This window comes from Pararge aegeria, chromosome 6 (assembly GCF_905163445.1).
Source record: "Pararge aegeria chromosome 6, ilParAegt1.1, whole genome shotgun sequence".
Classification (NCBI taxonomy): domain Eukaryota; kingdom Metazoa; phylum Arthropoda; class Insecta; order Lepidoptera; family Nymphalidae; genus Pararge; species Pararge aegeria.
The window spans coordinates 6,895,725-6,911,809 of record NC_053185.1 but is presented as its reverse complement, the minus strand read 5'-3'; the positions used below and the strand labels follow the sequence as shown (position 1 = coordinate 6,911,809).

Below are 16,085 nucleotides of genomic sequence, written 5' to 3'. Positions count from 1 at the left end.
TTGGAAAGATGATTTGTTGTAAAAATAGGTAAACCTGTCGAGCTCCTTTGGAACTTTGGAACTTTGGGACGTAACTTTATGAATTATAGCCATATAACCTGTTTAAAATTAATGAGAAAATATTATTTTACGCAATAATATTTTCTCGTGCTTTCAGATATTTGCGTTTTCAAACACAAAAACGAGTTCTTCAGCTTTACAATATTATTATGTATTAAGTATAGATTCAACTTTTCCGTCCTCTATTTATCAATTGCATAGATTAGACAACGCACCAATTGTGTAGTGGAAATTTTATGTAAATACCTAAAATAGGTAGGTTAACATTACCCGTAAACTCAAGCAACTTTATTAAATTTCTTACCAATTTAGATTTAGAGACTATTCAGTGATTTTATTTGATTACCCAAAAAATTCTACTTATCTTTATCCATAGGATACCTAGGTGCAGGTATCATAATTTCATACAAAACCCGAGCATGCTTTGAATACTGAATAGTCACAGTTATTATTATTACAGTTATTATTCACTAGCCAGTACGATTTTCCAGCCGCCCTTATAACATTTAAATTGTACGAGTTTGAACAGTTGCTTGAATTTGCGGCTTTGGAAATAGGTAGATAGGTACACGGTCCAGTATGCAGAACATGGAAATAATTTTCTGCTTGGGACGACAAACAGTGGGACCAGACCTCAAAATGTAAAAAGGTTGTCAATTCTGTTGTAGCTACATACTCTCTTAACTAAACCAAATTGACAGGTCTAAAAACTTTTCCATAGCACACTTGAAAATGAAAATAACAGCACTAAACTTACACACCTGTATAGTTTATTTATGAGATTTGTTCACAAAAGAATTGGCACCGATATGACGCCTTATTACTGTGCCTTTTGCCACGTATCGTTAGATAATTAAAAGGTTTTTGTGATTAGGCTAACTGTTACGTACGCCTGCTACTTTGTCAGTGACAGAGTTAACAATTCTGACATAAAATATAATACTACATATTTTATAGGACGTATATCAACGAATATAAAATATAATACTAAATATTTCATATCAAACTTCTCCTGTACCTTTACTTCTACGAAATACCTACAATGAAATCAGAACATTGCACAAATCTCTGAATTCTAAACCAATCTAATTGACAGGTATAGAAATAAGGTTGTTCTTTTAAACAGTTGACTATGAATATGTTGAGAATTACAGCACAGCAACAGTTAAAAGTTTACAATAAATTATCATGGCCTAAGTTTAGGTAAAGGGAGCCATTGGTGCTAGTTCTATATATATATATCTCAAGTGCAATTTATGTCACACGATTTGGAGAAAATCCCGATAGATGGCGCTTTGTGACATGCTTTATTGTCAAAAAATCCCGATAGATGACGCTGTATCGTTTTTTTCATAAACAATATCGCGATGTGGAGATTCATTGGAGTACTATCACTACCGTCGGCTAATGTAACAAAAGCATACTTACCTGGCGTAGGGGACACCGTGATCAATAAGGCGGTTCCCCCAGAGCGAGACTTAACCATTGCACTGCGGTTGGGTTGACCTCTGTGATTATCCCTAATGTGGATAACTCGGACGCGTAATTTTTGGTAGTGGGGACTGCGTACGCGCTGTCCCCCCAATTAGTAACAGGTTAACATCTCGCACACTCCATGTCTTTATTGAGGAATGAAATACAACAATGACATAATAAATTGGACTCCAAACATCATTTATAAAGCACGTATCTATAAGTCACAGCTTTATTTCGGTTGGATGTTAGTAACTCTAAATCGATTAGCATTAGGTCTGTTTCCATTTGGCGTTATAGTGGTGGGGACCACTATAACGCCAAACTGTATACCGGCGTATTTATAAACCGACATTGAGCTAAAAACAGGTCACCAAGATAGATGTTAAGTATAGATTTATCAGTATGTATTGATACTTAACACCTTTATTCATATTGTAATGATCCTTTATTATAAATTTAATTTCACTTAGTTTTGGTTTGTGCCGATTCTTCAATGTGAACATTGTCAACAGAACAGCACTACTTTGAGACCTGTCAATTTAGTTTAGTTTAGAGATTTGTGTACGCCAGAATTGGCACCATTATCTAGGTACCTAATATCTGTAATCATTTAACCAAAACCATGAAACATTTCTATCTTCAGTCATATAAACTAACGTTTATGTATTAAATTTAAATATTTAGACATGACTTGTACATTTTCTAGTCGCTATTGTATTAAGCAATAACTTAGATTAAGTATCGAATACTTATAATAATTAATTGCTTTATTTGCTGTACCAGAGCAGAGGCATATTTAAGCACAAACAATAATTTTCATGCACAAATCTCAAAATTATTCAAAATTTTCTTAAAATAAAACTATTGTGTTGGCCCAGAATGTTTTATATACTGAATATGGAAGAGGTAAATAAGTCACAGTCCGGAAAAAACCTCAAAATTTAAACTCCAAAATTGAAATATGATGGCTGAAAGTTGGAAAAGAGTTATTTACTCATACACAGAATGAGTTGGTTAATAATAAAGTTAAAAGGTATTTTTTGATATACTTAATTGTGATTACCAGTGAACAAAACATTCAGATAAGGGCAGAAGCACTCTTATACCATGCCACTTTAATTTTGCTTTATGCATGCCCGAATTAGGTGAACTGGTGTTTAATATTGTATCTCGCAAAAACGATTAGATCGGTATAAGAAAATAGTTTTCTAGCTTTCGGTGAGCAGCAGAAGGGTGGCTAGTAACGACGTTTTTCAAATTATGTCCTAAGTACATAATTTAAAAAACGTCACCCCGCCCCATTATTCTTACCCGTCTTCTAATGTAAACAATATTTTCATAGCTTCTTCGTGTAAATATTGTTTTAATAGGTACCTAATAAAAAACGAGTTAGCCATAGTATATTAAATAAATAGTCGTTTCGTTTAGATACGTTTGTATGTTTTTATTATTTTAAAATTTTATTTCCACTAAAAAGTAAAGATTGCGTACATTATAAGAAAAATACCTAAAAATAAATACACATTTTTTCGAGCTATATTGTTATTCCGTAGAGTGTTAAGTCGAATCAAATCTTTGTCCCTTCACTAGCCTTAATACCGTACCAAAACTGCATGTTAACTGGTAATCGTCTCACTAAGCATACAAACCATTACTTTTTGTTTGTCTTATAGTGTTGGTGACGTATGCACGCCTCTCAATGCAGTGAAAGATCAAAGTAGCTTTCCAGTATACTGCTTTCTAGTGTAAGAGAGAATGAGATGCGTGTGTAAGTCACCCCCACCATGCTACTATAGAAAAAATGTACTTACGCGGGGTAAAAAGCTATGTAGCATATTTCGTAGTACCATTATTTCAGTATCGTTCACAGGATGTTCAAACTAGTAAGGCAATGGTATCTAATAATTCTGTTGTACATAATTCTCTCAACAAAATTAAATAGACTGGTCTAAAAGTTATGCTATTATTTTCACAATAAACCTTTATAGGTCACAATAGTACGTACCTACACAACTATTGTTAGACCTGCCAACTTAGTTTACTTTAGATATATGTGGGACAAACAGATTTTCACAATTCAGTTGTACCTAAATGAACCTCTATACTAAACTAAACTGAATAAAAGGTAACTTTATCCCTGTCAATTTAAGTTAATTTAAAGATTTGTGTTCAACAGAATTGGCACCATTACGTAGACGATAAAAATAATATTATGGAAGATTAAAGTTGTATGCGACCACCCAGTAGGTGGGACTTCGGCTTCGACGGACCGACTTCGTGCCCGGGCACCTCGAACTTTCCTATGTTATGTGCATTTTGAGCAATAAATTTTTACTTGCTTTAACGAGGAAGGAAAACATCGTGAAGAAACCTGCATGCCTGAGATTTCTCCATAATTTTCTCAAACACCGCACTTGGCCAGTGTTGTAAACTACGACCTAAACCCTTCTCATTCTGAGAGGAAACCAGAGCCCCGTAGTGACAGAGACGGTAATGATAATGGCTTCTCAAATACGAGCATAAAAAAAAATTATATGATTATTGTTATTGTAGCAAAATTCATGATACCTATACCTACAGTGGCGTGCAATTTCCATCACAATAAAATTTAAAAAAAAAATTCCTGAGGAGTCTTCATATCAGACTACGCCTACACTGTACTATACACAGTTAGAAGGTATGTAAATTAATGCATACAAGCACTGCCTCCCTAAAGTTATTTTTATAAATGGTATTAGAGAAGATTTTATTCCATTTGATATCATCTACACAGGTAGTTAACGCCTATCCAGATCGAATACCCTGTGCCGATCACTGCTTTATGGCCTTCTCATCATATTGACTCAACTAAAATTCAAGCATTGAAATTCAACAGCTTTGTATTATAAATTTATAACAGAAAGTGTTGTTTGAAGTGGGCACTCGCCGTATAAAGAGTATGTGCCAGTAGCTCATAAATATTGCAGTTTGCTTTATGTCACAAAAGCTCACATTCCTCCACAACCTCCCTGGCGCAATGGTGAGCATTGTGGACCTATAATGGGAGGTCCCAGGTTCCAACCCTGGCAGGGTTTGATATAATCTACTACTATCTTAGACTGCAGCATCACTTACAAGGTGATTCAGTCAGTGTTAAGTCAATGTGATGGTAACTTAAACGTTAAAAAATTAAAATTTTCATTTAAAAAATAAGCTCTAATGATAACTTTTTCAAACGAATGACTTATCAATTTGTGCCTTCCTAATGAAACTATGCCTTTCGTCTTGTAGGTACTTAATAATATATTTAAAAAAACTCTTGCAAAACTGTTATGGTCCAGTATTGAATTTTTTAAACTAGACAATACTTACTTATAATGAATGTAAATAGTTGAAATAAAAGACATTATTTTAAATAACTAAATACATCTTTTATTAATCCCACTATACAAGCTGTAGTAAGTATAATAATAGACCTATGTTTACTCCAATGTAAGTTTACAAACGTGTACAATACATACTTACTATATCTAAAGTCTCTTCTACATAAATCTCTACAACTGCCAGAAAGTGATTAATATAATATTCAAAAATTAAAATACTTTAAAATTCCATGGTTTCTTCCATGACTACTTCTCTTATCTTATTTATTTAGGTCAAAAAGTTTACAATAAGACTTACTTACCATCTGATATTTAACTTTATCTGAGAGGGAGAGGAGAGAGGTATAACGTTAACGGTAGTTAACGCCTATCCAGATCGAATACCCTGTGCCGATCACTGCTTTATGGCCTTCGCATCACATTGACTCAACTAAAATTCAAGCATTGAAATTCAAGAGATTTGTATTATAAATTTATAACAGAAAGTGTTGTTTGAAGTGGGCACTCGCCGTATAAAGAGTATGTGCCAGTAGCTCATAAATATTGCAGTTTGCTTTATGTCACAAAAGCTCACATTCCTCCACAACCTCCCTGGCGCAATGGTGAGCATTGTGGACCTATAATGGGAGGTCCCAGGTTCCAACCCTGGCAGGGTTTGATATAATCTACTACTATCTTAGACTGCAGCATCACTTACAAGGTGATTCAGTCAAGCTAACTAATAATGGAATACAAAAAATCCAATGCATCAATTTCAGTAGAGACTGTGTTAAGTCAATGTGATGGTAACTTGTAAAAATTAAAATTTTCATTTAAAAAATAAGCTCTAATGATAACTTTTTCAAACGAATGACTTATCAATTTGTGCCTTCCTAATGAAACTATGCCTTTCGTCTTGTAGGTACTTAATAATATATTTTAAAAAAAAACTCTTGCAAAACTGTTATGGTCCAGTATTGAATTTTTTAAACTAGACAATACTTACTTATAATTAATGTAAATAGTTGAAATAAAAGACATTATTTTAAATAACTAAATACATCTTTTATTAATCCCACTATACAAGCTGTAGTAAGTATAATAATAGACCTATGTTTACTCCAATGTAAGTTTACAAACGTGTACAATACATACTTACTATATCTACAGTCTCTTCTACATAAATCTCTACAACTGCCAGAAAGTGATTAATATAATATTCAAAAATTAAAATACTTTAAAATTCCATGGTTTCTTCCATGACTACTTCTCTTATCTTATTTATTTAGGTCAAAAAGTTCACAATAAGACTTACTTACCATCTGATATTTAACTTTATCTGAGAGGGAGAGGAGAGAGGTAATTTTATTTTTATTACGATATTTGCGTGGGAGAGAATCGGACACTATTCGTACATACTATTCTATTTTATTTTATTTCTCTCTGAAGTCAATAGTGTCAAAGTTTGTTTACATAAATTATCTCTTCTCGTTGGCCGCAGCTAAGCCGAGTTTGCCCAAGTTAACTTTTTGTGGCGTAACGTGATATTTTAAAAAACTTTCTTCAATATTTCTTCAACTTTCTCAAGTTTATGTTAAACAAAAAACTCGAAAATTCGGACTGGAAACGGCGTTCTATCATAAAAAGCAAAATGCCACCCACCAGCTATCTAATATTAGAACAGAATAGGTGAGGTGTCATTTTTAGTAGGCAGTAAGGTAGTTGGCGATATTAATGAAGTTAAACATAATGTTAAGTGCACACCGAACTTTTTAAAATTTTGTTGAATTTAAAGATTCAATAGGAGGAGGCAATCTGGTTTTCTTCTGGTCACTAATCTGACATGTTTTGAACTGTATTGTTTTGAATTCCTAGTGAGTCACATTATTCATACCCGTAATATGAAGCTTCCCGGTATGCTCTGTCCATGTCCTCAGAATTTCTCCTGATCCGTCTACCAATTGGCTCTAAATCTTTATAACACTTTGGGAATACTTTCTCTATGATATCCACTGCTTCCGCCTTCCCAATCTGACGCACAGCCAGTACTGAATACAGGGCTTTAGTTTTCACACAATCCTGAAAAACAACTGACTTGTACAACAATAAAAATTGTATTATATATAGATTAACCCTAGAGTTTGTTCAGCTTTCGGTCCTGCGTCTAATCTCTTTCCAGTCTTGTCGGAGTTGCCGTCCTATCGGACTATGAGAGCGACGGAAAAGGGAATGCACCTGTTTGTGCACACACTTGAGCATAATAATATCTCCTGCGTAATGGCAAAATCTCTCTGGTGATTGGCCACCGTAGCCAAAATCGGTCTGAGAATTGGAAACTTCGTACTATTAATTATTTTAGAAATTAATAGTAAGTTGACGAATGGACAGATCAAACTTCCGAATAGGAATAATCCAATAATTTCGGTGTCGATCAATAGGTCAGATTAGAAGAACTCAATGTTAAGAAGACTTTCGTCGACAGTGCAGTTACGAATACAAAAGTTTTTTGGCCACATCTCGAATGATTAGGTATATAGAACGATTGCGGGTGCAAGGACAGGTTGAAGAAAAAATGACAAGGGGGACTCCTACTCGATTGACAGATTTTGCGAAATTGTGGACCCAGACAACTGTAATGGAATCTTCCCGCCTAAAATGAAGAAAACTCGCGCAAGAAGCCCTGCGATTCAATGAATCCTAACGCCATGTATTTCATCTGGGTGGCCAAAACCACGCTGCCAAGAATGCACGACTAAGAAGAATTAGCATAAATGTAAATAGTATTGAACAAACCTGATGCGCTTCTTTAATTTTATTCCATGAAGCATCCCCCTGTGACCAGGCACTAGTAAACGAGCAATGTGTAAGGTTTGCTGCGCGTATCTCAGTACAGGCCAAATGCTCCATATTCTTAAAGTCAAGGTTGTTGCGGCAGTAGTCAAACATATGAATCATTTCATGGGCTAACACTCCTTGCACCATTCCCTTCCTAGTTGAGACATTCTGGCAAACGACAATCTGAAATTTTAAGCAATAACTTAATAAAAATAGTTTTTTCAAGTTATCTGAATTACTAGATTGACCTAAAGCCCTATTAAATTACACAGCATCCGTCTGTTAAATGCAATCCTGGCTATTTCTATTGATATGAAACACAAATATACAAGGTTGTTAAATCTAACCAATTAATTTAATTTATTAAATGTTACATCAACAGCTGTAAAATCACTGTGGTCTGCTTAGTGAATAAAACAACAGTTTAGTCTGCAAACATTCAAATAAATATTAGTTTTCTACAAAAAATTTTTTTCCTAATTCAAAGGTTGCCTGGCAGAGATCGCTATAAGCGATAAGGCCTCCTTTTGTACTACTACTTCTTTCGATATGTTTGTTCAAGACAGTATTGCGCACCTGGATTTAAATCTAGTGGACCTATATACGCGGATAGCGGTATAACTTCGGCCGCTACCAATATGCGGGGTGCGAGGGAAACAACGCGCCGAGCGGTTACTTACGAATGCTACGGACATTGCGCGTCTTACCTTCATACGCATAGCAATCACTTTATTATATTTGTCGGATAACATTTGTGAACTGTGTTACTTATAATTTCTACAATAAACGAAACTATTACTACAGTGCTACTATTGGACAGCCAAGGCTCCCTCGAACCTAAATAGGGTACTGGCTTCACCAATGTTTCTGTTTTTGTTATATTTTATATATGTTAATGTTGTGGTATACAAATAAAGAGTTTAATAAATTTACACCTCAAATAGTAAAATAACCTAACCTAACTTAGAGAACCGATGGACTTTGGGGTCCCAAGTTGCTGGTAGCCCCCAATGAGGACAGAGAACATCAAACAAGTTGCAGCAAGTAGCTGGAAAGCAAGAAAAGCAAGTGCACGACACTGTTATATTTGGAACTCAATACAAAAGACTTAGTCGAGCTGTGGATGTCAATTAGTTGATATGATGATGATGATTATGAAGAACCTAAATGTAATTACATGTTCAAAACCTATCATTGGTTTGCTTACATTCGGCCTGTGGTTAAATTAGCCGCTCTTTACATCTATAAAAAGAATATGAATGATCAAAACAAAGAATTTGTGACAACAAATTGATCTATTTAAGAATTTTTATTAATGACTATTAATATATATATTTTTTCACTGCACCTGGTTCAACTCAGGATCGTAACCTCCGCTGACAGAATAATCACAGACCTCGCATGATATATGTCTTCGTATATCAACAGGGCTGTAAAACAAATTCTCGTTATTTTATTTTAAATATGTAACCTAGTAAAAGTTACGATTAACATAAACTAACCAACCAGAGCTTCTAAGTGCTGCCATCATGAGTTTCACTATTGAACCTGAAAATATGATTTTTTTTAGTTAAATCTGTGTTGAATTGTTGAAGTTGAATTTTCCTAAAGTGATCTTTTTGTAACATTTTAGATTAAAGCTGCTTAATCTGAAAAATAAAAAAATCGCCTCAGCCTTTTAGAGACCCACTGTTAGGCACAGGCTTCATCAGGCAATTATATCAATACCAATATTGCCAATATGGGTAAAAGCTTCTGAATTTATAGGGGTGACGAAATCAGCACATTGCAGGCTGCAGCCTACTACTATGCTCAAATATGGATTATCAAGATTAAACAACTACTATCACTAATGTAATAGCCAGGACCAACTGATAAGGTGATCTTTGACAAAGCCAATTTTTTTTTTCAAAACTTAACTTCACATGAATTTTTTAAGTAAAACCGAACACCTAATAAGTTATGGCCCCAAAGGGATTTTAAGATAAGACCTCTTGATTGTGTAGTTAAACATGCTAACCACAATACAAACAAATGTTTTAAAATAATTATAAACAAGTTAAATGATATTTTATTTTCTTTATATGATATTTAAAACATACTATTAAATATAAAAGTCAGGTGAAGACTTTATTTATATTTTTTCTTCGCAATTTCGTCCCTCTAAGGTCCATTAGATGATCTAATTTACTACTTTGTTCAGGGTTTTACAGGTATATTAAGACATTGCAGAATTACTATATAAATTATTTTATTAGAACATTCAGGTTATTATTATTTTATTAAATACTCACTATTTTTAATACAGTCATACACATTTTTCTCACATTTCACTTTTTCTAAGCCTTCTTTGCCTTCCCTACCTAATAAAATGTTAGAAATTTTGGGTGAAAACGTTCCTCTTCTCTCTGGATACAAATCATAACCCCAGGCTTCAGAAGTTTTATTGGTATTTTCCTCATTATGAGGTTTACTAGTTCCTCCACTTTCTGTGGGATTTTTATCAGTAGACATTAGATCTACTTTAGATTTTGTATTTTCCTTATATTTCGTTATAAATATTCAAATTTGAAATTGTGTTAAAACTCAATAGGTAGTCAATACTATACAATATAATAATAACCTCGACAAGTGCCGAATGTTAATTGTCAGTGTCAAAACTGTCAAATTATCACTTGTCGTTTTGACTCTTGACGTCGAATAAAAATGTCACTGTCACAACCGTTCGAGGCTTCGTTCAATTTATGGAGGGTAGAGGTAAGGAGAGTCATCTTATATGGGAGAAAAGTTGAAGTGTGTATGCGCTAAATAACAGTTCAAAAATCCTCCACAATGGCGCTGGTGGATGCACAGGGTATGGTATGAATGTAGCAATCGTAGATGAATTGAAGTTTGCCGAGTTAAAAAATTTAATGTCATTATCGACTAAAGTAGTTAATTATTGAGAATTTCAACAACTTACGTTGTACAAAATATTGTGGTAAATATAATCTTACTTCCTTGTATCTCCATACTTCCTTGTTTATTTTTCAAGCCTACTCTAACAATATTTATATTTGGCGCTTCTTTTAAGAGTTACCCTGATGCAAATGTGGCGCCATCCTAATTTAATACATTTTGACGACACTTTTTCATATACACAGATGACTCTCCTTACCTCTACCCTCCATAGTTCAATTGCACTATAGCAGCAACATCAGTGTATGAATTGCTCCACGATTTAAATTGGGTCTACAAGTGTTAATTTTTTTATTTTATTTCAAAAATGATAGAAGATAACTATACAGATGATACAATAGTGGAGACCCTTGTAAAATCATTTTTTAAAGGATCCCTGCCTGGTTTTCCGGTTAGTTGTATATGTATTTTTACGAATGCTTTGGCTAAGTTAACTGCTCAACCTTAGATACCCATTAGACTCTATAACCTACTTAATATAAGGAGGCCATAGAGTCTAATGGGTAAAACGCAATGGTTAAAGTGGGGTCTGGCCCACGTTTGCCGGCTGGGCTCTTGGGCCGTTCAACAGCGGCCTAGCCACCACACCCATTATTGAAGAAGTTGCCGGAGCTTGTCATATTTGTGCATGTGGCATCCCAATCCTACAGGCTTCCCTAACCTCCATGGCACATGTGTCCAATCCGGTCATAAGGTATATACAAATATAGTATTAGCAAAAAGTCACAGAGGGTTCTAATGCAGCTGGCATAGTGCCAAGAGATCTTGTGGGTTCAATGAGTTAAGAAATGATCAGCAATATTTAAACAGTAGATTATATTGTGACCTTATTGCTTTTATATTAAAAACCCTACTAAAAAAATAAAATATTTTATTTTATTTTTTTATTTATTTTTCTTACAGGAAGACTTTATTAAGGCCATGAGTTGGGACAAGCAAGAAAGGTTTTTAAAGCAAACTATTCATAGTCCTCTTTTTAAAAAATATCCTGGAAGTCTGAAGTTAAGCAGGTTATTCTTTAAAAAGCTTATAGAATTTTTAGAACCATACCAAGAAGTGCATGATGATATATACAAATATTTGTGTTCTATAATGGAAAATGATGCAGATAAGTTCAGTTATCGTCATTACTTAATAGACAATAGTTTAAATTCTATTTTAACTATTAAAGAAACAAAAAATATGGTTCTAAATGGTACTACAGGTTTGCGGACTTGGGAGGTATAGGTATCTTGTTTTTTTTAATAAATTAGTTAATTTTTATTTTTATTTAATAAAATATGTTTTTAATTATATTTTACAAGGAGTGTTGGAAAGGGGATGAAAAGAATTACTAATATTCTATTTAGAGGAATGATTATAATTTTAACATATGTTTTGGTTTTCATACAAAATTAACATGCCTCTCCAAATTCAATAACTTTAAATCATATTTAAATGTGTTTTATTAATTTTATCTTTGGGCATCAACTTTATATAGTTAAATACTTAATAAAGGGCAAATGCTTGATACATATTTATGAAATGTATCTTTATTAAATTACTCTGTTAAGGTTTTATCCCAGAAAATGTGGATTAGATTTTTATTAATTTGAATACTGGAGCAGCCTATAAGCTTTGTACCCCTTTACAACTAGTCCTTTATATAATAATCTTTGTATTCTAGTAAAATTTCAAAAGCCACCAGTTAAGATATACCTAATTGCATATTTATTTTATAATTTCAGGCAGCGTTTATGTTGTCAGATTGGGCCCTATCTAATAAAGAAGTATTTGCAAATAAATCAATACTTGAACTGGGAGCCGGTGTAGGCTTTACTGGTCTAACTATAGCAAAACACTGTAATGTTAAATCTGTGGTAATGACAGATTTTCATGAAGAAGTGTTGGAAACATTAAATAGTAATGTTAAAATAAACTTTTTGTCATCAGAAGTAGAACAGAATATTGATTCAACTTTTTACAAGAATGATGAAAAGTGTATAGGTATTAAAAAAAATATTAATGTTGGTTAAATTAATAATACATGAGATTATAAAGCATTTTAAAATCTAATTTTCAGGTGTGATGAAACTAGATTGGAATGACACTAAAAATCTACCCCAAAACTTAAGTCCAGATATAATTATTGGTGCAGATATTGTGTATGATCCATCAATATTCCAACCATTGACAACAGTTTTCCAGCATTTCCACAAAAAAAATAAGGATGTAGAAATATACATTGCCAGTGTGATACGAAATGCAGCTACTTTTGATGGATTTCTTAGAAATCTAGGTAAATTTGCTATAAATCTATTGTAAATTATACTTACGTAGTCGTTTTTTTCTCTGGTAAGCAATATTTAACTTTAAAAACAATAAATTTTATTTACTTTTAGAGATCTCAAATATTAACCACATAGAACTACCCTTGAAACAAAGTGAACATATACAATGGGATGAAAATTTAGTAAGGTGTTTTCTAAAGATTAATAAAGATTAATTTTATTATATTTTGTGTTATTTACTTTCCAATTTAAACGATAAATTCCGAGATTTTGAGCCACAATGGCTGTCCTACAATTCAATTCTAAGTTTTATGGTGTGTTATGACTACCTGCCTTAATTCTTTCATGGCCTAAGTAGTGTAAATTCAAAGTTGTGTAAGTTAGTAAGAGCAATTCTGGAGATGAAGGCTCCCCACAAGTAGTTATAAAATCGGCAGGGGTATTACATATCTCGCGACAGGCGTAAATCTTGCAATCACTGCTGTCAAACGTCACTTTTGTTTATTTATTGTATGGAAAAGTGACGTTTGACAGCAGTGATTGCAAAATTTACGCCTGTCGCGAGATACGTAATAACCCTGCCGTAAGTACACACGATAACCATCGATCGTCCTATGAGGATGCAAAACGTGTAATACAAAAAAAAATCTTATAGGCTTTATGATTAACTCATCTGTTTTAATCTCAAAACAAAAAAATTAAGACCTTTATGGCGCATCGGTATACAACCACAGAGCTTGTAAAGATAAACACGGAGGTCCCGCTTCGATCCCCGGTAGGGCCAACTTGGGAAATCATTATAATTACTGAATCTTTTTTGGCCTGGCTAGGTGAAAAGTTTCGGATTTGGCCATCCTATCGAAAAAGAGTTGCCGACAGGCGATTAAGCGTTACGGTACGATGTCGCGTTCGCGTAGAAACCGATAAGGCGTACCTATGGGTTTAATTAATGCAGAAAAAAAAATGAATGCAGTAAGGCTCTATTGTACACGGTTAGATTTTATTTAAAAACCTGAAAATTGCTTGTATTTCGAACCGTCTGAACAGACGTTCAATCGAATTACGTTATTGAGACAACAAACATCATTTCAATTGAGTTTACTAGGCACCTTTCAACTTTTATAGATTCGACTTCTGAGTGAACTTTGTTGACTGATTTTTTAATTTGATTTCGACTTAAAATTAAAAATCCCATTTTGTACCCATGTAACATGTTGAATCAATTTTAGTTGAACCGTTAATGTGACAACGTGCTTATGTATTTTGTAGAGCAATTTTTTCAACTAAAATCGTACCGTGTCACGTGTGAACCTGCTATTGACCACAGACGAAGTACGGACTATCTATGTTACTATATATTAGGCTTTAAATTTAAAAAAAACAGCTGAGTTCGACAACAACTCAGAATTATTTCAAAGTAGACAGCAGACACTAAACAGCTTGCTGTTTATTTATTTATTTTGACTAAATTTGACCCTAGTATATATAATAGTTCTGTCTTTATTCTTAGTTTTATGAACATTGTGGTCTAGATAATATATAAATCAGATAGAAATGGAAAAGCCAGAGAGAAAAACCAGGAAAAGAAAAATTGAAGAATCAGGTGATATCGACAAACCGGCCCCTAAAAAAAGGGTTACAACAAAAAAAGATAAAGAAACAGGCGAAACATCTACTAAGCCCAAAACTAAGAGAATACCGAAAAAAATATCTGTTAAAAAAGAGTCTAAAACATTAAATGAAAATGATTCGGAAAATCAAGACTATGCTCAAGACAAGCCAAGTGATGACTATAATAGTTATTTGAATGAAGCAGACATGCTATCGTATTTTGAAAAAATCCCACCAATACTAGCTCAAAAGTTTATTAAGCTACTGTCTGATGGTTGCACGCTACCATTCATAGCAAGATACAGAAAGGAAGCTGTAGATCATTTGATGCCTGATCGGTAATTATTCATAACTGTGTTATGGTCTCACAGGTGTTATTAAACAAAAAAATTAAAATTAACTACAATAAATAAGCTGTCTAGCATGGAGAACATTTTAAAAATGGACCAGTGTCTTATATATAGTTAAACGGGTACATACCACGATAATATTTTTGGATTTGTCAATATTTCATCTTATACCTACGCAGTCCCGTTGTGACCACAATCCATGCAACTGGGTCAAAATATCGACAAATCCAAAAATATTATCGTGGTATTTACTCATATTTAAGAAATGTTGATTAACCACATTGCATATTACTACACTATTACTATTAATATACCTTAACATTAATATACCTATTATCACAATTAAGAAATTAGAGTTGAGTGAAGTCTTTCAACGCATACTTCGACAGTATGGTGGACTATAGGCTTAATGCTTCCCATTTCAAGAGAAGACCTCTGCCATCATCATTAGTCATACCATTACTGGCCCACTACAGGGCTAGCAATTTTTTGATGATGGCAATAGAATAGCAAAAGTTTTTATAGCTTTAATTAATCAATTATTTAATTGTGAGTAAGATGTTTATTAAAAAAAATTGCAGGATACTTCTTGGGCACATATTTTGGAGTCATCATAGCCATATTTTATATTTTAATAAGAACATTTATGAAAGGTATAACAAATATGCTATTATAAATATAAGAAGATCATTCTGATTCTATTAGAAAAAGGCTGCTGCCTTTTTTTGAAAATAATTTCCAACAGTCCGAAATAGATAAATTTCCAGTATTAAATTTTTGGAGAAGGCCCATTTTGGTAGTGAAAATGCAAAGTGAAATAACAAAATAACTAACTTTAACAAAAATACTGAAGTCCATCTCTCAGACTCAAACACTTAAATCATTTATAAATTTTATTAAATTGGAGAGAGTTCAACAAAGTGGGTAAGATTTATAAGAGGATTTCCTCATCATACTTAGTTATAATGGGACCTCTAGAGTACAACCTTCTAATTCGTTGTTATATTCATCTTTTATATTTCTCTGTAAATTAAAATCAACCAAACTGAAAAAAAAAAAAAAAAAAAAAAGATTTATTGTGGCCATATTATTACATTTAGTTTGTTATCATTGACAGAGGAATATAAATAAATATACTCCCACAATACACACATCAACATCTAGCCTATGTAAGAGTTGATTGT

General features: G+C 33.2%; 2 protein-coding genes and 1 non-coding gene across 3 annotated transcripts in view; 2 read left to right on the top strand and 1 right to left on the bottom strand.

The window, feature by feature from the left end:
• Positions 1 to 16,085, top strand: part of LOC120624622 (S1 RNA-binding domain-containing protein 1-like) — a 66,774-nt gene that overhangs the window by 36,028 nt on the left and 14,661 nt on the right. Inside the window, exons 9-12 of the mRNA XM_039891272.1 lie at positions 11,574 to 11,891; positions 12,398 to 12,656; positions 12,733 to 12,948; positions 14,493 to 14,889. Of these exons, the coding sequence (XP_039747206.1) occupies positions 11,574 to 11,891; positions 12,398 to 12,656; positions 12,733 to 12,948; positions 14,493 to 14,889 (1,190 nt within the window). The remainder of the gene's footprint in view (positions 1 to 11,573; positions 11,892 to 12,397; positions 12,657 to 12,732; positions 12,949 to 14,492; positions 14,890 to 16,085) is intronic.
• LOC120624821 lies at positions 1,481 to 1,642 on the top strand. The gene has a single exon (XR_005658780.1). It is a non-coding gene; the product is annotated as a U1 spliceosomal RNA (small nuclear RNA).
• LOC120624621 (mitochondrial inner membrane protease ATP23 homolog) lies at positions 5,954 to 10,354 on the bottom strand. Its single transcript, XM_039891271.1, has 5 exons — positions 10,007 to 10,354; positions 9,215 to 9,260; positions 9,061 to 9,142; positions 7,671 to 7,895; positions 5,954 to 6,956 (listed from the first exon to the last, which is right to left on the bottom strand). Exons 1-5 carry the CDS (start codon positions 10,224 to 10,226, stop codon positions 6,762 to 6,764), a joined length of 768 nt encoding a protein of 255 aa, XP_039747205.1. The 5' UTR covers positions 10,227 to 10,354; the 3' UTR covers positions 5,954 to 6,761.

What these genes read in the sequence shown, in the direction of transcription:
- LOC120624621 (XM_039891271.1), bottom strand. Translation starts at nt 10,226, where the DNA reads ATGTCTACTGATAAAAATCCCACAGAAAGTGGAGGAACTAGTAAACCT. An exon ending in ACGATCCTGAGTTGAACCAG is followed by an intron (nt 7,896 to 9,060) that starts GTGCAGTGAAAA and finishes TTAAAATTTCAG; the next exon opens with ATTGTCGTTTGCCAGAATGT. An exon ending in AAATTAAAGAAGCGCATCAG is followed by an intron (nt 6,957 to 7,670) that starts GTTTGTTCAATA and finishes GTTGTTTTTCAG; the next exon opens with GATTGTGTGAAAACTAAAGC.